Consider the following 26009-nt stretch of genomic DNA (forward strand, 5'->3'; position numbering starts at 1 on the left):
CCTATTAATCATATTTGTATATATTCTTTGAGACCAAGGATGATTTGATTTTCTATGAATTTTTATTTTATTGGCTGTAGGTTTTCCGTACACCAAAGCTATAATTTGATTACTTTTGTTAATTTCAATACTGACATCTAGAAAATTTATTGTTCTATTTATATTTATTTAAGAGATACCCATCTGATTCCATATGCCTTGTGCGTATGTTTTTGTATTTTAATCTTTTATTTTTTAACTTTTTAATCTTTTAAATTTTTAATTTTAATCTTATAATATTATTATGTTTAATATGTAATTATACAAAAAGTTTTTATATTGATGATGCGGAACCCCATGAAAGTACTTTTGTGAGTAACAACAAAATAGTGTAAGATATTTCTTAATTCTGTACCTGGGTGGATCGAGTTGATTTACATTATACAATTATTAGTACAGAGGTGATATTGGTCTTGAAAGGATTGATTTTAGAAAAAAAAATATATATATATATTTTTTTTTTTTTTTCGAAAGTCAATACCCATATTCCTCTGTACTAATATACAAATTATAAACCAAAATGATCCACACAAGTACAGAAATATACATTAAATAAGATGACACTTACCTTATTTCATAATTTAGAAAAATGTTTTCATGGAAACCCACATCTTCAGTTGAATTTAGTGTATTAAATGTGGAATGTAATTTGATACAAACAGTTTAAAGTACGATTTTAATAATAAGTACAACTGAAGATGTGGGTTTCCACAAAAAAATTTTTGAAAAATATGAAATAAGTAAGTGTTATCTTATTTAATGTATATTTCTGTACTTGGGTGGATGAATTTGGTTTATAATATATATATATATATATATATTATTTTTTTTAAATCAATCCTTTCGAGAATGATATTCCTCTGGACTATACAAATTATATTAATCTAATGAACCCAAGTACAGAATAATAACTTATGTAATAATTACTATTCTGTTTTTGAGTTGATCGGATTAATATAAATATATATATATTATCAACAGGAAGTAAAATTTCCTTTTGATTCTAATGCTACTATAACTATGGTCAATTAAACTAACCATTTTAATTTTGTAAACTTTATTACATTAAAATAACAAAATAAAATATTTAAAAAATCAAGATAAGTAATCAGAATAAGATTCTTACATCAGGAAATGATGAATTTAATGACTGTGGAGCAGGATAATACCTTGTAATCCTTATAAAAATTATACATATCAAGATATTTTAATGTTTTCTCACATTCAGTTTTACTCTTAGGTATTCTTCTTAAACAACTGTGAGCAGAGTTTTTTAAATATAATACAGGACGTTCTTCATTACAAACAAATAAAATAGAAGATGATGATGCAGGTAAAACTGAAATTAAAATAAAATATATTCATTTCTAAATAAGCATTCAATAAAAATAAAAAATAAAATATTTTCATTAATATACACTTTGTAAATGTAGAAAACTAATTCTTCCTGCAGCTCTTCATCACTCGCAAAGCATACTTTGCAGAAACCAATTTAAACTTAACTTTCCACTTCATCTTCAAAGGTAGAAATCACTAGCGGATTAAATCTGAGCAATGGGGTGGCCAGTCAAATTTTCCAATCTAAAATATCCAAACAATAATTTTTTTGTGTCATGGAGAAAGACTATGTCTGTTCACAGTGGACTATGAACAGTAACAATTTCATTGATTATTTAGTAAGAAACGTGCAGAAATATTTAATGGCTTTCATTTTTTCATCATCACGGATCACAATGTTCTTCCTTCTCAGATTAAATTTCAGACACCATCATTGCACTGCGTTGTTCATTCATAATATCATCAGAAATTGCTTTGAAACTTAATTTCACATAATAAAAAAACAAACCAACAATATTCTAATAAGATCTCATTTTTCCATGCTGTGGGATTTTCAATTTTCTTGTTAATTTTAAGGAAGCAAAGAAACAACAAAAAAGGCTACTAAAGTGATGACACTCATTCAGAGTACAGAATAGCTTGTCAAAAGGTCAGTCACCTTGAACTGGCCCAGGTGACTAGCCTTCATAATAGCAATACGTCAGTAGTATACTTAGTATACGTTCCATACAATATTACTGACTAAAACTCACAGAACACTACCAAGAAGGAAAGTGCGTTAAACAAGAATTAACAGACTAATTAATGTAATATAATATTATATCAAGGGTTACGGAAAAACATATCGCTGAGAAAGAGATGATTTACCTGAAGACAGGCAATGAAACAAGATAAATAACTCCACCCAAAGAAATACTTTATGGCGCTTTGTAGATTGTAACTACGTCCTGCTCAAATTCCTATGGAGACTGGGGGAAAAGTTATTTTTCTTTTTTTCCTTCTTTTTTCCTGGCACACAATAAACTATTATCTTAAGCACCCAAATATGATATTTATATAATAAACAAATAAGTATTAAAAGTTAACTTAAAAACTAAAAAAATAGTAATATAAAAACACAGCATAGATGGTAAACACCTAAGACATATCCTAAAAGTGATGTAAAACTACAATGAAATATAACATTAAAAATGTAACTTAAAAAGAACAAAATTATCATTAAATGTTTGAATCAAGATGCAAGGCCTTAAGAAATCGTAAGACATTTGATAACATCCAAAATACCTAAGGCAACAATGGCCTTAGGTATTTTGGATGTTTACCCCTAGTTTAAACTTCTGACACAATGCTACATAACAGACACAGTTCACAAGGATGATAACCTCCTTTCAATGGTTATTCCTGCATGAGGAGCTCCGTGGTGACACAATGTCCTTAACTGGACAAAATTTATTTTTGATGGTAACATTCCATTCACTCTGCCACTCATCAAGAACCACCCTCTTCAGAAGACAGACAAGATGGTATTAGTGAAAGGAGACTGCAAGCAAGCTTTTTTGCCGTACAATTAATGGCAATGGCAAAATTGCCTGAAAGCTCACATTTGTTATACTGTTCATATCAGAAATAACAGACTGTATATCACAGACAACAGGGTGCCTGGGTTACACATTTCATTAATCACCTGCAAGACAATCATGGAATCTGAACAGATAAGTACCTGCTGGAATGTTAGGTTAAGTATATTTAAGGCCTTTTTAACAGCATACAGCTCCGCGACGAAAACACTGGCAATGCTGGGAAGGACAAACACATATGTTCGATTGCCAACCACAAAAGCATAATCAACAGAATTATCATGTTCTATATAAACTACAGTTGATATTTTGATTACTCTGTTGATATTTTAAAGAGTTCATTGTTCTTCATTTAACAGACAGTCTACCAAAAAAATAATCATAATTTATAATATGTATTCAGTTAAAAGAAATTTTCAGTAATTCCTATGTTTATAACAACTGTTTTCATTAATTAAAATTTTATTTGCTAAATCTTAATCTTCAACAATATTACATTTCACTGATAAAAATGTAATACAATTGAGATGTTTTTTGTCGATTGACAGTGAGCGAATATTGATAGTAACAATTAAAAAAAAATTAATGAAAAAAATATATGCAGTAAATAATAATTCTTGTTAAGAGCTATAAGTTCTTGTTTCAGTGGTTAAAATTACATTTAAGAAGTAAACTGCTGTCTTCAATGTGTGAATTTATTTAAAGTACTCTGCAAAGGTTATGAACCCAGAAAAATAACTGAACGGAGGTATGGTGGTCATGAAAATTTTGTCGAGTTGCAACCACATGTATAAATATGGAATCACAACAGTTTATGAAGTTAAATGAAAATAACTGGAACGTTTGGAAATTCCAGATGAAAGTAGTAGTGATAGATAAAAATCTCTTCGACATTGCCAATAGACGTACAGAAACCAGATGCTTCAAAATCTGCGAAATTAAAAGAGTATGAAATTTATGATGCAAGCTCACAGGACGTGTTAGTAACATACATGGAATTTGGGCCTTTGTCACATGTTTTAATGTGCAAGACTGCAAATGAAATGCGAACCAAACTGAAAACAATATATGAGCATCAATAAGAGTGAGTATGCAAGTATTCATTTATTATAGCAACAAATTTTTAATTTGAAGTTTGAAAACAGTTTTATGGACTTTCAACTAAAAATTCAAAATTTAACTGCTGCTATTAAGCGGTAAAAGGAAGAAATATCTGAAAACATGATTATTACAAAAATAATTATGTTGCTACATTAGTATAAACATTTGTGTTTACTTGGGAATTGGTGGATGAAAATCAACAAACTCTAAGCAATTTAACTGCAGATTATTGATTGAAGAACAGTGTTTGAAATTTAGTGAAGATGCTGTGGTGTTAACTTCTAAATATGTAAATAAATTTAGTCTCAAATATTTTTCTTGTGGAAAGGTTGGACATAAAAAGAATCAGTGCAAGAATTATTCAAGTTCTATCAAAAATAAAAATATTGTGTGTCATTCTGTCATAAGAAGGGCCATATATTTAAAGACTGTTGGTTTCGTCAAAAGAAATTATCAGAGGCAAATAAACAAAATGTAAATTGTTTAAATACAGCTGTGTATCTGGTTAACAGAATTGGAAAAAGAACAGTAAAAGGTAAAACACCTTATGAATTCTGAAATAATAAGCAGTTTTGATAAAAAAAAATAATAAAACCACTGTTTGGTGCAGAAGTCTGGATGCATATACCAAAAGAGAAAAGAAAGAAGCTTGATCTTAAAAGTACAAAGGGAATCTTTTTGGGTTATGGTGAAAGTACAAAAGGACTGATAGTTTATTTTCCAAGTAGAAAAATTTTATTTTTGTTCCATATAAACAAATAATTTCTCATTTTTGGTTGAGTATTATCAACATGAAGAAAGAACCTACACCTGAAGTTGAGCATGTGGAAAACAACTAAAGGATGTGACTACAGAAAGTTTAAAATGTTCCCTGAACATGAACATACTTAGTCCTATTGATTAAATATAATGATTATGTAATAATTCTGAAATTAGTCCTTTAAAAAAAATATACTCAGCACGGCTTAGTATACAGCCGAGGTGAGCAATGAGCTTCATGCAGAGTTCCATGTATATGTTGGGATCTGTAGTAATGCTTATTTTTCTGATTATAAGTAGAGATACAACAAAAATTTCATTATAGATTATAAGATCAGCAGAGAGTTTTGAATTCTGCACCAAACTCTGGAAATCCATAACAGAGACCTTTAGAATGATCCAGCCAGCCAATGTATCATTTTGAACAGCACATGCAATCTTCATGTTTGCTTTAAACAGCACAATGTCAAAACCTGTCAGAAAGTGAAATAGAAAACAAGCACAGGATAATCCAAAGTTCACACTGAAATTCAAAAGTAGCAACCAGTGTTGGATCAACAGTTACAATCCAGAGATTAGAGACCACTCTTCATAATGAAGAGCCCATAATCTTCCAGGATTAGGCTACCAAACAGAGTTCTATTTAATTTGTTATGAACAACCTAAACTGTGGGAGTACAATTAAGTAACAGGACACAGCTTACAAAACACATTTTCACTGGAACAATGTGACTGTCATTTCCATGCCCCTGAAACTGTCAAATTTAATGTCCTGTGACTTCTTTCTTCTCGCTGATGAAGCTCAAACTGAAGGGTATGACATTTTGGCACTGTAAAAACTCGATCCTGTAAAAATTTCATCAGGGGGAGACAAGCAAGGAGCAGTTATCACTACATTAAGGGGCCACTGTAAATGGTAGATGAAAATAAGCAATGTATTTTTATAGGCATATTCTTGAAATTTGTTGATCACAAATTAATTTAACATTACAATGAATAAAATATTTTACTATACATACACAGTGGTTTAATGAAAGTTGTGTTCTCCATAAACATCCATATATAATCATCAGCTTTATACTCAGTTAAATTAAATGCTATTTGTGAAGTAGATATTTTTGCATTCTCAGCAATGTGTTGTGATTCCGGCCAACTGAACACTCCCTTTCTAAACCTTTTCAAAATTTTATTAAAATCTTTGACCGACTTCACCAACTGAAATGATAGAAAACATAAATTCAATATTTACCTATCAGCTTGGGAATTCTCTTAAATTTATACTGCCCTAAGTGTTCTCATTACAGAAAAAAAACAATATTAAGACCATTAGACTTTTACACTGTGAATTCTTAATACATTTCAACTTGTAAATAATTTTTTTTTGTAAAAAAAAATTAAATTTTTTTTTTGTAACTTGAATGAACTACAATTTTTTTTCTTAATTTATACTCTTAATATAGGCTGAAGCTAAGTTTAGGTATTCCTTTTTTATAACTATTAAAAAAACTGCATCTTTTAACGCTTGAAAAATTAAAAAGCCAAGCCTGATCATAATTAGAACCTAGAGCCTTGCAGATGAAAACAGACACTACCACTCTGATGCAGAAGTCATCAATCATTTTATTAACAAATTAACATAAAAATTTTTAACATAATTTCCAATCATTGTTTATAATTTTTTTTATTTTTCACCACATTGTACACATAAATCATTAGTTACAAAACTAAAACCAGTCAAACCAATCCAAAAGCACATTATAACAAAAGAAAAATCATTTGCTTTTCAAAAGCACATCACATTTCTATTATGATAATGAATAAAACTTTTGGCAACAAAATTATACCAAAATTTTTAATTAATTTTTTTTCTTTATTTTTGTTATTTGTTAATTAATTCTTTTATTAGTTTCTCTCCTACCTGGGTCACTGAATTACCTTGGACCTGAATTTCACTAATTTAATAATTAATAATAATTTAACACTAATAATTAATTTAATAAATTACTTAATTTACAATCTTAAATAAATCATAACAGTACATTTGATTATAAGCTAATGAGAGAGTTTAGCCATAATTCATGCTTTGTCACCCACAAACAATTAAAATTTTAATAACAGTAACTAAAGGAAAATATTTTTATTCCTAAAATTCCTTACCTTATATTACAAAATTTTATTGCTATTTATTACAGATATTCTATATTGGAAGATTATCAAATCAAAATTACATAAATATTCACTAAATCATATTTCTATTACAAATATAGATTTATTTACAAGTTAGCGTAAAATCCACATATATATAAAACTGCAAAAGCAAAAGCAAAAGAAAAGAACGAATTACTCACTATAACATTCTTTCACAGAATAATAATTTTTTTATAGTAAAGTAGTTATTATAATATATAACAGATTTTAATTTAACTTTAATATTTGAATGACATCTAACATTTTCTCACTACAAATAACAAATTGAATATGTAGCATAGAGCCGATGTACTTAAGGCCTTTCTCAAGAAGGTGTGTTTAGGATTTAACACTTGTTCCTCATTTATTATGTCTGTAACTATGAGAAGGCAGTATCATATCTCTGATATCTCTCCTAATTTCCATAGATACACACCACTACGTTAAACATATAAGGGTGGAGGAGTCCAGTAGGATAGTTTTAGTTTCTCTCCAAAAAGCATTTGGTAGTGTGGAGAAAACTCTTGTCCAGTATAATTTGCCTTTGAATTATAAAACTGTTTTTAGGGCTTTAGGACAGTGAATTTTCCCAGAACAACAAACTATTTCTCAGATGAGATTGTTTGCAAAACAAACAGCTTTTATTGCTGTTTTACAAACAAAACTTTTAATTAAATTCAAAAGAAATGAAACAGAATAATATTTTTAGATTTTTAAATCCAAAAATGATTTTTTGGTTTAGAACCAGAAGTTCTATTTAACCAAATAGTTAAGAAAATCTTCTTTAAACAAGCTTTTTAAAAATGGTTACGAAGTTCCCGCATTACATAAACATTTAGAAATAATTTGTTGTATTTATATCTCATTTAAATTAAATGATTTGTTTTGATAAAAGGAGGCACTGAATTAGCTGTTGAGCTTGTTAATCCTATTTAATTCCAAAACATTAGGATTTTTGAATGAAAAGCAGTACAGTACACCTTTTTCTGCATAACTACTGTCCAGGTTTATGTTATTAAGGGGGTAATAAGTTTAAATGTTGTTTGCAATCAACTTAGTGCTAATCCGAGCAGTCCTCAAAGATGGAGCTGAAGTGGGAGACTAGAGGTTATACTCAGCTCCCGAACGGACCAGACCTGAGGTCCTCTGGGACTTAGTTTATGCTGGCTGCACTCCAATCACTTAATTAACAATATGTCGTTGCAGTGATTTAGACTGAATTTGCTGGTGGTTTTGATATGCTGTCGTGGTTACTTTTTGCATTGTATGTACTGGGTACTTATAGTTTAAAGTGGTGACAGGTGCGGGGTCATCAATCTTCCGTGTGCAGGCTTTTAGCTTAGTTCCTGAGGGCTATGTGGTAGTATTAGGTGTCTGATGTCTTCTTTGAAGACAAAATTTACTAGGGAGGAATTACTGATGTAGATGTCCCTCGGGGCATCTGCATCAGCGCCATCTCACGAGGCCGGACTGAGCACTGTGGGTTATGATCAGTTTGAGGGCAAGAAGATGACATCCAATTAAGCTAGGAACAGAGGGGGTGGTATAGCGACCAGACATGCTACAAGGCGGGATCTTCTCCCCTCAGGGGGGAATCGAGATGTCCAGGTTTATGATCCTAACCAATTCCAGATAAACTAACCTCAGAAATTTTTTTTGCACACTCCATGCAAGTTTCATAAATTTAGAAGCATTTTTGTGGTTTCTATAGCACTTTTAAATTAAAAACAAAAATTAAAAATTCCACAGTTGTGGAAAGAAATTTATTATTCAATTTCTTAAAAAAAAACAACCGTATGAAATTTATCAATCGTTAAGGAGATTTATGCAATGTTATGAATGAATCAGCGTTGTGATAATGGGGGTCAAAAACTCACTGAGAAAGTTGAAATGTCCATGGTAATAAATAAACTGGGCATCCAGTTGTCATGGATGATTTACTCTGTATGTTATTGAATTTTCAGGCAAATTGGCATCACACACTAGATGATATCCATGAAAAATTTTGACATATTTCTCACAAAATAATCCATGAAATTTTCACCCGAAATGTTTATCTTAAGTAAGTAAATTTTGTGCAAGATGGATTCCACATATGCTTACCAATCAACAAAACAAACAAACATGACTTAATGAATGTTTTAAATGGGAAATTTTCAGTTAACCACCCCATAGTCTGGATTTGACCTCTTCTTATTCCAATTTCAACTAAATTGAATACCTCCTTAGGATGAGTAAATGTCATGAGTAATGAAGAGATGAAAGAAACAGTAACTACATTTTTTAATAAACTGGCTGTGGATAGTTATAATGAGTATTTTCTAACTAGGTTTAGACTGAAGTGTAGGACATGTCCAAAAATATGTACAAATAAAATAAAAAGTCATTAAACTTTCATATTCCAAAACAAATACTTTCAGTATTACCCTTGTAATACAAGTATATTTATGTAATATATATTGGTTTACAGCAAAGACATTCTTTAGGCAATTATTCTCAAATTCTGGAATGCTAAATATACTTTAAAAAAATATCAGGCTAGTCAGTTACAACTGTTTTATAATGAGTTAATTTACAATAATTATTTTCTATCTTACCTGTAAGCATTTGCTCCATTTCTATACCTACATCATTCCATAGTTAGATCAGACATACTACCGCCACCACTGCTTCTTAATTTCCAAATTAAGAATTTAATTTATAATACATTAGTCAACACATGCATAAAGTTATCCTATCACAACAAGAAACTAATTATAACTTCAAAAATATATTCATTCAGACAGATCAGTAACTTAAATTATTAGTAACTCACCGGAAGAGTTTTATAAACTAATCCAGGTTCAAGATTATCAATTGCAATGCAAAACAGATTGTGTGAATTCTGTTTAACAACTTTTAACAGCTTAGTATTATTATCATATAAAAAATGGGATCTATAACAATGCCTATAATCAATCGATAATGCCAAAGAATCTGCCAACAAAGCTGAAGAACAGTAAGAGAACATCTGCTTATCTTGTGAAGAACAATCCTCTTCACAACAACAATTTATATCACACTCATCTTTCTGAAAAACAATACAAAAATAATTGGTCAATTATAAGATAATTTTACTGAACAAAAAAAAACCGCAGTGGAACATTTAAGTATAAAATTGTCAAAGTTGTAAAATAATGTAGCAACTGACAGAACAGTCAAGAGGAAATAAGCATTCTATAAAAAAATTAGTCTAGATGTAGAATAAAGGCAGCAAAATCTAAGGAGGAAGAAAACAGTTTCTAAAGAATAATGGAATTCTATTGAATTCCATTATCCTCTTTCTGTATGTATATACATACATACATGCATATGCGTGCACACAAACACACACACACACACACACAGAGAGAGTGTCTCAGAAGGTATTGGTCAAACATAAGGGACTAATTCAGGACGTCAAATTAAATAAAAAAATTAAATGTGGAAAAAAGCTCTGTCATAGGATTTTCCCTATGTCCGCCATTTTATTTTTTTCAATAAAAATGTATATCTTAAGAATGGATTGAAATATTTAATAAAATTTGGTGTATATGTGTCCAACAACATCTTCTATAGAATAAATAAGTTTGATAATTTTGATAAATTTACCTTTGAAAATTTTGAAATGGGACCATTAACATTTTTTAATCAGTTTTTATTAACATCAAATATTTATACAATTATTAATCCAATATTCTTACATGTATTAGGATAGAGTAAAAGTACCTTTATTACTAGTATTACTAGATCAGTATTATTTGTATCTTCGTGAGTTGCTCATTAACAAGAGTTTCAGATTTTTGGTGTGTCATATAAATAAAAGTTAATAATAATTAAACTACTCCATTTAGTGAACTCCTGTATACTGGTTAGAAATGTTAATTTTGACCTTATGATGTAAAATATTCAGTTTTTATTATTGGATTACTTGGTGAATAATCAAAAATGAAAAAGAAAGATAACAAAGAAATATATTTCAAAAAAACAAGAAGATGAATATGAAGAGAAAGAAAATGTTAAGAACAAGGGAAGAATAAAAAAATTAAGAGAAGATGATAAATATAAAGAGAAAGAAAATGTTAAAACCTAAGAAAGAATAAAAAGATTAAGGGAACGTGATAAATATAAAGTGTAAGAAAATGCTAAAACCAAAGAAAGAATAAAAAGATTAAGAGAGGATGATGAATATAAAGAGAGAGAAAATTTGAAAGCTAGAGAACGTGAACACAAATTAAGAACAGAAGAATTATATCAAAACCAAAGAGTGATTAAATGATTGACAACAAAAAACAAATAAATGAAATGATGATCAACCACGTATTAATGAGAATATTGTCTGACAATATCACATAAGTAATGAACTAAAAGATAAGAATTTTTTGTAATTTATTAAAAATTGGGCATGTGTGCCTCACTGTATATGTTCTTCTTGTGAGGGTCTATTTTTCAGTCACTCTGGTTAACTTTAATGTAGATAAAATTAAACAGAATTTCAGAATAATTAAATAAAATTAAACTAAAAAATCCAAAAATAATATGATTCTAAATTATAATTTTTGATTAATATTAAATAATCAGATGTCTCACAAAATCTACTATATATACACATATATAACAACAATGCCTATTAAATTACATATACACATTTTTAAAAGTACATAAAATTTTAATTCCCTAATAACTTTGATTTTTTCTTTTTTTTATTGTATTGAATTATTTATTGCAAAAATTCTTTTACAATCACAGGTTAATAATTATCAATAAATTAATATATTCAAATTAAAAAATTTAAAAAAAGTTAGAAAAAATAAATTAAACAAAAAGTTAAAAAAAAAAGATGAAGTTAGGTTCGAACCAATGCACCTTCTCCTTATAAGATCCAAGTATTTTTTCATTAATTAAAATTTAATTTGGCTATAACTCTGGAACCAATAAAAATAAGTACCACTTTATATCATTGAAAAGCTCTCAATGAGAGCTTATTACTGCAGTTAAGAAAAAGTAAAAAATCCAAATTTGTTTGGATTTTGGACTTTTCTGAACACTTTTGGTCCAGGCCATTGCAATCAAAAGGGGAGGTGCAAAACTAGATGTTACAATAGTCCTAAATCCAAAATTTCAACATCCTACAGCTAATTGTTTTTGAGTTATACGAGATACATATGTTTGTCATACAGATGTCGTGTTGAAACTCTAATAAAAATGGATTCAGAAATAGTCAAAATGGATATTTCTGTTGAAATCTGAAAACCGAAACTTTTCGTGATCACAATACTTCCTTTACTTCATAAAAAGAAGTAATTAATAACAAGGTAGTGAAGTGGAGCAAAGAATTTACATAAGTAAATCAATTTTTTCAAAGCTTTTTATCAAATTTAATAAAACATTCAGTATCTCAAAATAATGTTTCTGTGACATAGCCGCCCTCTAACTCATTCAACTTTGTTTTACACATACGTGCTACTCTTTAACAGCTGCTCTTAAAAAAAAATAACTATTATTTTGTGTCTTGTAAAAAATGGCAAAGGAAAGACTCAACAAAGAAAAATAAACAACTTATGAAAAAATTAGTTTGTCAAAAATATTTAAAATCTGAAATCAAAAAAATAGTAACACTAATCAATTACATTTTTACTTACCATAATATCACATTCACAATATTCAACATGAGCAGTATATTTAGTTTCTAATTCAGTAGTAGTGGTGGTGGTTTTAGTTGTGATGTTAGTAAATATTGTGCCAGTAGCATTTATGACATCCGGAGCATTTGTAGTTTTTAATTTGTTAGTTACTGCACTAGTAGTCCTTTCAATAATAGAAGAAGGGGAAGAATCATTACTAGTTGATGTTACAGCTTTAGATGAAGTGCCATTGACACCATTATTGCCAGTGGCATCAATCGGTCTACTGCTGTCACAGACACCATCACGATTATCACAATCATCAGTAAAATGATTACTATCAATACTACTTGTCACATTGAATGGAACAGTATCAACTGAAGTCGCATTATTTGTGTATACAGTTGGAGTGGTCACTTCAGTAAATACATCAGCTTCAATACTTGAAACAAAAAAGTGTGATAAGAATAGAACTAGAAAAGTACTGATACTAAAGAGTGTGTACTTACACTCTCACACACACTCTCACACACACTCTCACACACACTCTCTCACACTCTTTCTCTCTCTGTCTCTCTCTCTCTGTCTCTCTCTCTCCTCTAAATTTCTAACATATTATACAACATTATTCATTATGTTTAAAATATTGCACAACATATATTATATATAATACTACACAATATTATATACATATACATTATTTATTTAACTAAAATAACATACATTCTTTAATGCCAAAAATTCTTTTAGAGATAGTATCTGGAATTATTCTACAATGGTCTTGGAGTTAATCATAAAAGAAGAGGCAGATTTAAACATTAGAAATTAAACATTAGAAAATCTTGTGGTACAAATGAAATATCCTGAAATTTTATAGGAAACAGTAAAACTAAATTTAAGTAAAATTAATGTCTCAGTTGAAGCAGTAATAGTTTTGAATCATTTTAAAACAGCTGAAATTAATTTTCATTATAAACCTGTTTAGCTTGCTTTCATTTTCTTCAAAAGCATTGGAATAGCATCGAGCAGGTCAGCATTTCATCTAAATAAATGAAAACACACATAAGTGTCAGAGATGGTTTTACATAAGTAATACGTGGGTTTTTAAAATAAAAATTTATAAAGAGTGTTTTAATAACTTATGTAGAAAATGAAATAGCTGCAGTAGGTTTAGAAAAAACTGTCCATCATTTTTAGATATAAATAATTTTTTTGATAATGTGAATTTTTAATTCCTACAAAAATTGAGGAAGATATAGGTATGAAAAATATACCAGCCTACATGACGCGAGACAGTCAGACATAGCATTAGCTCATCCTCTAAAGCAATACCTATTGATGGTCATGCTATTAAAAAAAAATAAAAATATGGCAAATGTAACCAACGACTGGTTTCAAACTACCTAAAAAAAATAGTAAGAAAAAAACTATACATCCTAATTTGTCAAACTATTAGCTAGGATACCATAACGTTCAGTAGTAGGCACAGCTTAATTTTAAATATAAATCAGCAACCACCATTTATTAAAATGAGGTTAGGAGTACCCTATTCAATTAGTCAAGCCAAACTAAAATAGGGTTATTTTCAAAATGAAGTTAAAGGTATCTTGACTATTTCACAACCAACACTCATTTTGATTAAAAATTATTCAAATTTGACAAAAAAGATATTTTATGAATTTGTAAAAGGGGCAAACTTCATTTTTGAAATTAGATAATTTTAAAAACAAATAGCAGTCAAAAAAGTATATTTTATCTTTCACAAAAAATTGGTATTTTGCAAATTTTTTTTTTTACTAACATTTAAAAAGTGTACTGTATATATCTCCATGAATTCTGATTATAATTACAACTTACATATAACAGGCTATGATCTTTTTAATAAACATCTACATGTGTATTTGTTTGCATATCTGCATGTGTGCGTGCATGCGTGTGAATATAAATGTGAGCACTTCTTCTTAGGAAGCCAACCACTATGACCATGTCCCTGGCATTCTCTGAATCATACAAGCCTTCTGGTTAATGATAAAAAACAGTGAATACCAAGAGCCAGTTGGTGATCAAACTTGGCTTTGAGCAAGAGATCATAGGTTAATGGCATTTATAATAAATGCAGAATTTAGGAACCCATAATTTCAAAAGCTTCTAATCTTTTCTTCTCAGATACTCCGATTGTCCAAGTTTCACTTCCATATAAAGCGACACTCCAAACATACACTTTCAAAAATCTTTTCCTGACATTTAAATTCATTTTTGATGTAAACAAATTATATTTCTTACTGAAGGCTCGTTTAGCTTGTGCTATTCGGCATTTTATATCGCTCCTGCTTCGTCCATCTTTAGTAATTCTACTTCCCAAATAACAAAATTCTTCTACCTCTGTAATCTTTTCTCCTCCTATTTTCACATTCAGTGGTCCATCTTTGTTATTTCTAATACATTTCATTACTTTTATTTTGTTCTTGTTTAATTTCATGCAATAGTTCTTGCGTAGGACTTCATCTATGCCGTTCATTGTTTCTTCTAAATCCTTTTTACTCTCGGCTAGAATTACTATATCATCAGCAAATCATAGCATCTTTATCTTTTCACCTTGTACTGTTACTCCGAATCTAAATTGTTCTTTAACATTATTAACTGCTAGTTCCATGTAAAGATTAAAAAGTAATGGGGATAGGTAACATCCTAGTCGGACTACCTTTCTTATTACGGCTTCTTTCTCATTTTCTTCAATTATTACTGTTGCTGTTTGGTTCCTGTACATGTTAGCAATTGTTCTTCTACCTCTGTATGTGAACCCTAATTTTTTTTTAAATGCTGAACATTTTATTCCAGTTTACGTTATCGAATGCCTTTTCTAGGTCTATAAATGCCAAGTATGTCGGTTTGTTTTTCTTTAATCTTCCTTCTACTATTAATAAAATAATATAATATTAAATAAATATTAACTATTAATAAAATATATTAAAGTGAAAAACGGAATAAAACAATAAATAATTTCAGTACAAGTAAGTATTTAACAATAATTATTTTTTTATTTCTTGAAATACAAGATTTCTTGTGACAATTTCTTAATCTTTTACTCACTTAAAGTGATGAGATAAATAAAATTAAGATAGAGATAAGAGCCCACAAAGAGCAAAAAAATTACAAGGACTAATAAAAGACCAAGAAATTATAAATTATATATTTACACAGAAAAATTTTAAAAAGAAATTAAATTAGTTTAAAAAACTTCCACAATTTGCATCATGAAAGAAAATTCTGGCATAGTTATTATCCCTATGTAGAAAAGGTTGAGTTTTAAACTGAATTAAAATTTCTTCTTTTCTACATAATTGTTCTTCAAGTCATGATTTGTTTGAAAAATATACGTAGGAACTATGGAAAATTGTACATAAAAAGTGTGGTTTCTCTTTGTTCTTTCTGCTTTGTTAATTTCAACATTCCATAGCTACAGTTAACTATTAAAAAAAACCAATGATCACGTCAATGCTGATTAATGACCACTAATTAGAGTTTAAGAACAATTGATCCATTGTTTTAATATTTCAATCATTTTTTCTTACAGTTGGTTATATTAGACTGATTGAAATAACTTATTTAAAGTTGATGTCGTCTAAAGTTGATGTCAAAAAGAGATGTGGTTATTTAAGACACAGTAAGGTATACTTTCACCAACTTCCGTCAAAATTAAATTATTTTTGCAGAAATGAAAAATAAAACAAAAAAAAATTTCACATTTTTCTCAGAAATTTTTAGGTCGTGTTAAAAAGTGACCTCTAAAAAATATTGTAGAATTTTGCATGATCTACAACTTCTGTATTAGAAAATTTTTCAACCCCCAAATCACCCCTCCACCACCTCTACTCATACATTTATTATTTTTATGTTTATTATAAGCATCTTCACCATTTCCACTATAATCTGTATTTATTAACTAACTTTAACCAAAATAAAATAGTTACAACAAATAGAATTTGAGTAGGTACCTGTAATTTTTTGTGTTCAATATACAGTCTCGAGAAACATATTTAGGCCTTTTATTTGCAACACAAGCAGCTGTAGTAACCCATTTAAATGTTAGTTGATATTTATTGTTCTCTATCAGAATCGGGTTAATATACTAAAATAAATTTATTAAATTAATATAATTAAGAAATCTAATTCAGAGTTATACTAATGTTTCATATCTATCTTTACACAGTATAATACTGTAGTACAAAAGACATAAACCATCTGTGAACAATGCGTACTACTGATACAAGGCAAAAAGTACAGACTATAATTTAAGATAAATGTAAATTCCAGTGTGAAATTTAAGATTTCAGGACTAAATACTTAATTGAATAAACATAGGTTGACCTTTAAACGCAAGCTAAAATTAAAATATTCTGTGTTTTCTATATTGTATTATAAAATTAAAATACTAGTAATAATATTATATTAGAAATAAAAGTAACAAAATGAATAACTTAACAACATATTTTCCTATAATTGTTATAACTTTTGTAATTCACAAACAAAATAAAAATTATCCTTTTTTTTAATATAAGTTTTCTGAAACTGAAAGGTATAACCTCTTGCACATTTTAGTGGATATGGAATGAATGGCACATGTATAACACAGCTACTCGGTTGATTTTCATAGTCCATTTTACTTTCTAATAATTAAATCAGGTCAATACACTGCTGAAATGAAGAGCATTATTTAATGAATATTATGCTGTTATGGATAAATACAACGATTTTAAAAGCTGCTAGTGTACTTTTGTTTTACAAAACAATCACTTAATGATTGCACTTAACTGGAAGATCCTGTTTCAAATACAGTCATGCTGGATGTTTTTCATAAGTAACAAAACTTCCACAATGTATTCCTAACAAATTTTAAGCTTATATAAATTAATTACTTAAAAAAAAAAAAACTTGAACATAACATACTCATGTCACAGACGAGTTGGGTTTGGTGGTGATCAATAATGGACAGCACCTACCCTAGTGATGGTAAACAGATGCTCGTTTGTGGATGTCACGTTTGTCTCGCCGAGATTGGGAGAGGGATCGTGGAGATGAGTGGTGAAGAGAAGTCATTGAGCGACCATCTCTTTGTTTGGTCTGAAATTGGGGACGGTTTGTCTTGTAGCATGGTGGCTGATAACAGGAGATTATGTCCGAAAGAGGGCCTAGCTAGGCTTAAGAAGTTGGTGAAAGAGCGCCCTTGTCATCTGGAAAATATCTCCCCCCAGCACCCTGACGAAGGCGGTATCAAAAGCAACAGAAGAGTCACTGGACCATACAAGTCCGCAAAGAAAGATGTATATTGGTGGACTGTTCGGGTTGCGGATGCGAGAAGGTGATGTATTACGGCCAGGAGACAGCTGGAACGGGCCAGGAGAAGGTGATATCGTGAGGACATCCTCTCATGCAGAAAGGAACTGGCCGAAAAAAGGAGCGCTTACAGGAGTGAAATACAGGAGAGCTCCTGGACATGTTGGAGAACAACAAATGGGGTGACGCCTTCCAAATTGTAATTGGTAGATTTGGTAGGGGACGTTACCCATTCTTGACGAGGAGGTTCTTAGGAACAAATTGGTGTTTTGATCCTTAGAGGTGACTGACTCATCTATAGAGAGATAACTGCAGTGGATATCCCTGTATTGGCGAGCTGCGACAGGCGGAAGGGAGGCTGAAAGCTAAAAGGAGCCTCGACCGGGTTACTAACAAGGTTGTGGCTGCAACGGTGGAATTTGCTGCGGACCAACTGCTGGCGGCCTTTAACCGAAAGTTTACTCCTTTACTCCTGCCGGCCTTTACTCCTGGATGGTTGTTTGCCACCATAATGGAAGGAGGCCAGGGTGTTTCTACTGAGAAAGCTTGGAGAAAAGGTGAAGGAAAGGCGGGAGGCCCAGTCGGATACCGACCTCTTTGCCTGTTAAGTTATCTAAGCAAACTCTTCGAGAGGCTGTTGGCGGAGCGTCTCCGAGATGAAGTAGAACGGAAAGGAGGCCTTAGTGAATGACAATATGGATTCAGGAGAGTGTGGACAACGGAGGATGCCATAGCTAGGGTGATGAAGATTGTTGATCAGGCTGCAGTGGGTTCTTGGAGAACGAGGTGCATCCCTGCGGTGGTGATGTTGGATGTCAAGAATGCAGTCAACTCACTGCCGTTCGGGTGCATCATGGATGAGTTGATTCAGAGCGATATCAGCCCATATCTGGTGCGAGTCCTTTACACTGTTTTATTAGCAGGAAGATAATTGGTCATGCAGAAGGTAAAGAGGTTACAACTAGTATGGAGCGCGGTGTCCTGCAGAGTTCGATAATTGGACCGATCATGTGGAACCTAGCATATGATGGGTCCTCAGGTTGCGGTATCCTGAGGAAGTTTCGATTACCGGTACTGCTGATGAGGTCTCCATGGTATTAGTCGCCTGAACAAAAGAAAAGATCATCTGGAAAGGTGAACGAGCTATTCCATTGTTCAACAGATGGTTGGCGGGCCACGGCATTAGCCTCGCTGCAGAAAAAACGAAGCTGCTGGGAGTCGGGAGAAGGCGACTCTTCCCTATCAGGCTACAGGTAAGGGGGGGTCGTTATCGAGCCGGTCAGTAGAGCCAAATACCTGGGGGTTTGGCTTGAAAGCCGGAGAGCCTTTCAAGATCATGTCAGGGAGACAGTCGACAAGGCAGGTAGAACAGTGTCGACTGTCTGAAGGCTCATGACCAAAATTGGCGAGCCGAGCTCATCAAAAAGGAGGGTGCTGGCAGTCGTGGCTCGGTCCGTTGCCTTGTATGCCGTGTCAGTGTGGAGGAGGGCGTTATGGACGAAGTGGCCGTTCGGAGGCTTGCGGAGCTGCAGCGCCGACTGGCAATCGGTGTTGCTAGGGCTTACCGTACGGTCTCTACAGCCAGTCCTGGTGATTGCCTCGCTCCCCCTATGGAGTTCTTGGCGGAAGAACTTCTCTTCGGAAAAGAGAAGGAATGACAAAGAGTATGGCCAGGAAGGGGGACGACAGAGCACTGGCAGGAGAAATGGACTGGACGAAGAGGTTAATACCAGATATCAGGCCTTATCTCAGACGTGAGCACGGGGAACTTACATTTGTGCTAACCCAATTGTTATCGGGGCATGGTAGCTTTAACCTATATGGCAGGAAGAGACAGTCATCTGAAAGCTGCTTGTATTGTGGAGAGCAGGATACCGCAGAACACACTGTCTTCCAGTGCCCAAGGTGGGAGGAAGACAGGATGATGATGCGGACACAGTTGGGAGAGGTTACCGCAGATAATAGTGGAGGCAATGCTTCATGGTGAACAGAACTGGTCAATAGTCAGTACAACCGAAAGAAGACCCTGGAAGAAGTGGAAGATAGGGTGTTAGTGTTAGGGCAGGGAGGACAGCCCCATTCAGGAGGGGTGGGATGCTCTAGCATACTACCTTCAGTGATTGAACGGGGACTCCTGGGGTCCTTAGGTGGGAAAAAGAAAGACCGAGACCCAATCTGGGGACCCCGGATTAGCGGCACACGCTTATTAAAAGTCCAAGACCCAGCCACTGGGAGGGTGCTGTCAGGAACAGCATAGCTGGGTCGGCATGGCCTCCTTGGGGAGTAGAAACAACTGACACCCTCAAGGGCGTGTTATACAGGATCTACCTTGATAGCAAACATTAAACACTTTACCCTCTCATTCTAATCGGTTTGTGGAGCATTGCCATTGCGTGTGAAAGTGTAATGTGAATGCAACAAGATCCATTTGTTGTCGTTCACAATAGTTGAGAATTACAAGAAGTTAGTTGCTGTGAATTCTCGTGAAAGATGTTTTTATGTAAGATTACAAAATTCAGTCAACTGGATAATTGAATCCACCTTATCATTTCAACAGAAACAGTTTGTTGATTGGTTTTAATCGAGAAAAAATACAAACGATGATTTTTCAAAGGAAATCATCTTTAGTGACAAGAGGCAATTTCACTTTCTTTGGGGCCTTGTAAACAAACAAAATGCCACAATTAAAAAACAGAAAACAATCAAGAAACCCATGACAAGATGATGTAATGTACCCTTGAGACCAAACAGTATACAACTGTTGAGTGATCGGAGCTTATTTTTTTGTAAGATGGGAATTCCACGACAGTGAACCGCAATGACAGGGAACGATACCTCAATGTGGTACAAACTTTTTGTGGTGTATTTGAATGGTCTGTTCTGGCATTACTATATGAAGTTCTTATGTGTAATGATTTATCGTAACATTTCTTGAAATGAGTATGTAGATTAACTTTGCAAAACCATAAAGTAAAATATTTTATTTCAGCTTGGTGATGATAAATTGCTAAGAGATGTTTAAAATGGATTTCACATATAATACTGAAAGAGATTTAGAGATTATAACCTAAATAAAATCTAGAAAAAGTTCTTATAGTAATGATTGCTCCATTATTATTTACAAATAATTAATGTAAGCAGACAGATTTTAAAAGAAATAGACACTTGTAATTGTAATATAAGAAAGGATATAAAGGAACATTATTTTAATGAACCTAAGACCGATATTCATGGAGAAACTACTGATGACATTAATAACAGTGATAACATATGCACTTTTATGAAAAGGGTAAACTTTTTTCTTTACTCCATTGCAGAGTTCCTTTCCTTCCCCAACAATAAATAACTTTTAACTAAATAATAGGTTAGGAAGTTGTAGTTTAAAATTAATTAAGGTTATCTTTGACTCGTCCGATACTGAATATTGAGTCATCAGGGAAGGTGAAAAAAAAATCGGGCCAAACAACAGAACAATTTTAGCATTAGTTTTCTGCCTGCGAGAAAGGGACATAACGGTTTACATTGTCATTTATAATAATTAACCTAACCGTCAAAAATCTTCCCACTAATTCAGGTACAATGATCTTTTCACAAAAAGTATATTAGACAGGTAAGATTTTAAGTTAAACAGATTAGTCAAATTAAATTTAAGGTTTCCTTTTTGTTTACAAGGGAGCAAAACAGTTAAGCTAGAAAGGTTAAATAAGATTTTCATAATGTGCTGTTACAGTATAAGCATAAAAATGTAATTAAGATCGATACAGTTTTAAGATGAATCTGATAGCAGAGCCAAGCAGTTGTGGCATGTAAAAAGAATTGCAAGTAACACCGGGAGGCTTTGGCCTTCTTATAATACAAAAATTCATACTGAATATTAACAGGGTTATAATTACTTTTTAACAGACCGATTTATAATGTTCTGAAAAATCACTAATGCTATTACTGTAATAAAAATTAATATACAATTTAGAATTAACTTATATATAATAATATAAAGTGTTTATTTTTCAAAACTATAAATTAATGTATAATTTATAATTATACATATGTAATTGTTCTATTTAAAAATGATTTGGAGGAAATGCTGATCATCGTGCTAGAACAAAAACCCGAGTACAAAAACCCAAAATGAAAAAAATAAAACGATTAATTAAATGAGATATGAGAGAAGATTGTGGTGGGTTTTAAAAATTATACTCCTTGATTCAAACTTTGATTAGTTCAAGGAATAGGAGGCATTATTGTAGTGGCAGAGTGCATTCTTTTAACTAATGTTGCCTTTATAATGGCTACTGCTATTAACCAGATTGAATAAGTTAATTATTTTAGGAGTTTAACTTTACGAATAATATGAAAAGTAAAAGTACTGATACTACATTATACATCTGTAAACCATGTCAATCCCCTGAAGAAGGGTCCAAAGCAAACTGGCTCAAGCTCAGGAGAAATTTCATGAAGACAAATTTCATGAATACTTTGACAACTCATTCTAGAGGCAAAAAATAAGAAAAAAGTTCATATAAACATAGGTCCGAAAACGCTTCGTTAGCGAGTTATTCAGGGTGAAAGATTTCGCCCGAGTTTCAGTTCCTCCGGGTAAATTAAGGCTTTCTGAAATTCTGGGAAGGTCAATTAAGGGGCAAATTTAATTGTTTCTTATGGGGTTTGAGCTGGAAAATCGAAAAAATAGGTCTCAGAACTGTATCTCTCCTATTTTCTAAGATATCCCATGTAAAACGTCAAAAATAGGGTCAAAAAACACATTTGTTTACGTTTGACGTACAATAACGTTGTTAAATTGGCGATAAATCATACATTTTTTAAACGTAAATTGTAGAGAATTTAATTATAATAATATTGATGTAAATAATGACAACAAAAAAGAAATCAAATTTTAAACATGTCGACTTTTATTAACAACAAAACCGACGAAAACTTAGAAGAAAATGTTACAAAAAAAGAAATGTTAAATGTGTAGGAGCTCTATCAAGTTGGTAATACATTTCAATTTGTTTTGCTAAGGGGATATTTTCCGGCAATATAATAAATTTATTACGTAAAAATTCCAGATAATTTCTCCCTGTGACCCGATGTTGTAGTATGAAAGGACCGATTAATTGGTAGTCTATGATACCGCACCAAACATTCACTGAAAATCGTTGCTGGAAATTTTTTTCCACTGAAGCATGTGGGTTTTCTTCAGACCACCGATGCGCATTCCGTGTGTTGTTTATTCCTTTACGAGTGAATGTAGCTTCATCCGAAAATAGTATAAATGGAATTAAATGTTGATTCCTACCAACCCGTTGAGAAAACCGCAGCCGGCTGGCGTAGTCACCAGGCTGGAGATGCTGCACTTTCTGAATATGAAAAGGATACAATCCATTATTATTTAATGTCCTCCATATTCTATTTTGTGAAATATCGAGCCGTGTTGCAATTAATCGTGTGCTCGTTACTGGACTACGTTGAACCATCTGCTGAATGTTTTCGCCTTCATCAGCAAGATTTGCTTGTCGTTCAGATGAAATATGAGCGCTGGGAAGTGTACCGTTCTCACGAAGATTATTAAAAATTCTAATAAATACTTTACGATTTGGTACAACACGACCAGGATAACTATGTCACCCGCCGGGTTGGTCTAGTGGTTAACGCGTCTTCCCAAATCAGCTGATTTGGAAGTCGAGAGTTCCAGCATTCAAGTCGTAGTTAAGCCAGTTATTTTTAAACGGATTTGAATACTAGATCGTGGGTATCGGTGTTCTTTTTTGTAATTGGGTTTAAATTAATCACACATCTCAGGAATGGTCGAACTGAGACTGTACAAGAGTATACTTCATTCAGACATATCATACATATCATCCTCATTCATCCTCAGAAGAATTATCTAAACGGTAGTTACCGGAGGGTAAACAGGAAAAAGAAAAGATAACTATGTCGATATTCCGTAACCGCTGCCGCAGCACTTCCGTTGCAAAATCCATATGTGAAAATCATGTCGGCATATTAGACGTTAGTGAAGATACGCGGCATTTTTCGAAACAAAACTAAACAGAATTTCGCTTTTTTTAACAGACTTGATTTTTATGCGCTGTAAAATGAATACAAAATTACACTTCTTAACAGTTTTCTCAAATTTTTACGGTAAGAATTCGACGTAATACTGCAAACACGATTGATCAGCGAAAGGTTATTTAACACATTACCACAACTAACTGACAACAGTTAGTAGTATTTAAACAAATTTTGATGAAAAAAATCAGTGTTGCCAACTTGTTTTCTGTAGGTCTAAAATTATTGTACCTACTAGACACATCTGTTTTCTTTTTTTGCAAGTTTGCATCGGTTTTGTTGTTAATAAAAGTCGACTTGTTTAAAATTTTATTTCTTTTTTGTTAACATTATTTACATCAATCTTCTTATAATTAAATTCTCTACAATTTATGTTTAAAGAATGTATGATTTATTGTCAATTTAACAACGTTATTGTACGTCAAACGTAAAGAAATATGTTTTTTGACCCTATTTTTGGCGTTTAAATGGGATATCTTAGAAACTAAGAGAGATACAGTTCTGGGACCTATTTTTTTCGATTTCCCAGCTCAAACCCCATAAGAAACAATTTGCCCCTTAATTGACCTTCCCAGGATTTCAGAAATTTAACTACACTGATGAATCAAACATTAAGTTGATATCAAGTTAGTAAATAAAAGAAGTTCAGGAAGTTTTTATTGCCAGGGAGACAAAGATGAAGGTATATAGCATGTAACTGAAGAGGTACGGTGCAGTAGATGCTTTTCAGTAAAATTTATTAAACCCACCGGGTTGGTGTAGTGGTTAACGCGTCTTCCCAAATCAGTTGATTTCGAAGTCGAGAGTTACAGCGTTCAAGTCCTTGTAAAGCCAGTTATTTTTACACGGATTTGAATACTAGATCGTGGATACCGGTGTTCTTTGGTGGTCGGGTTTCAATTAACCGCACATCTCAGGAACGGTCGAACTGAGAATGTACAAGACTACACTTCATTTACACTCACACATATCATCCTCTGAAGTATTATCTATCGGTAGTTACCGGAGGCTAAACAGGAAAAAGAAAGTTCAACCATTCCTGAGAGTGGTTAATTTGAAATCCAACCAACAATGAACGTATCCACGATTCGAATACATATCATCCTCATTCATCCTCTGAAGAATTATCTAAACTGTAGTTACCGGAGGCTAAACAGGAAAAAGAAAGAAAAGTAAAATTTATTACCATAAAATATAAAAAAATGAAGAAAAAATACATCAAATCTGTTAAGAGTTATTTTGGTCAAAAAAGTTCTTCATTATAAATGAAAAAATAGTAAAAGGAGTGTGAAGTAAAAATGAAGAAACAAAAGAGGCATCAATGTTCTCAAACTTAGTAACGTAAAAGTAACGTACGTCAAAGTAGTACTTAGTAACGTCAAAGAAATGAATAAAATGAAAATAAGGTATACAAACTCTTACTTGTACTGATACTCCCAGCACTAAAAACTACATCTCCATTTGAAGAACTGTTTTTAACACAAATGAATGTATCTTGGAGACGTTTAGATTGTATTTTTTACAGAATGAAAAGTACATCTTGACTTTGTAATCTACATTATCTGCATTATCGTCTAAAATAAAATCAGTTGTCTAAACTGAAACAAACAATTTAAATTTTCAGTCGAATTAAAAAAAAATTAAGATCTACATCATCAATAAACAGGATGCTAACTTTGCTCTTTCTTGACACTTTTACAGGCTTCTGACAACAATCAATAAAAATCAGTTCAATAATTCTAGTTCTTGAGAGGAACAAAATAACATAAATACAGTTATCATAAAAGAATGGTGCGGTTTTTAACATGGTTTAAATTAAAACAGAATTACTTACAGTTTATGTTTTTTTATTTTTCAAATTTTTCGTCTCAAACATTTTTATACATAATTAATAAATTTCAATATGTGCGCCCTTAGTCGCTCGACAAATGTCCAAACGATACTCAACTTCTCTCCAAAC

General features: G+C 31.9%; 1 protein-coding gene across 1 annotated transcript in view; it reads right to left on the reverse strand.

Moving 5' to 3' along the window:
• Window positions 1-1166: 1166 nt before the first annotated feature.
• Window positions 1167-26009, reverse strand: part of LOC142324710 (uncharacterized) — a 63660-nt gene continuing 38817 nt past the window's right edge. Inside the window, exons 2-6 of the mRNA XM_075365628.1 lie at window positions 16639-16772; window positions 12662-13133; window positions 9817-10071; window positions 5834-6029; window positions 1167-1378 (exon numbers count right to left, since the gene is read on the reverse strand). Of these exons, the coding sequence (XP_075221743.1) occupies window positions 1167-1378; window positions 5834-6029; window positions 9817-10071; window positions 12662-13133; window positions 16639-16772 (1269 nt within the window). The remainder of the gene's footprint in view (window positions 1379-5833; window positions 6030-9816; window positions 10072-12661; window positions 13134-16638; window positions 16773-26009) is intronic.

Source organism: Lycorma delicatula, chromosome 5 (assembly GCF_047948215.1).
Source record: "Lycorma delicatula isolate Av1 chromosome 5, ASM4794821v1, whole genome shotgun sequence".
In the NCBI taxonomy this organism is placed as follows: Eukaryota; Metazoa; Arthropoda; class Insecta; order Hemiptera; family Fulgoridae; genus Lycorma; species Lycorma delicatula.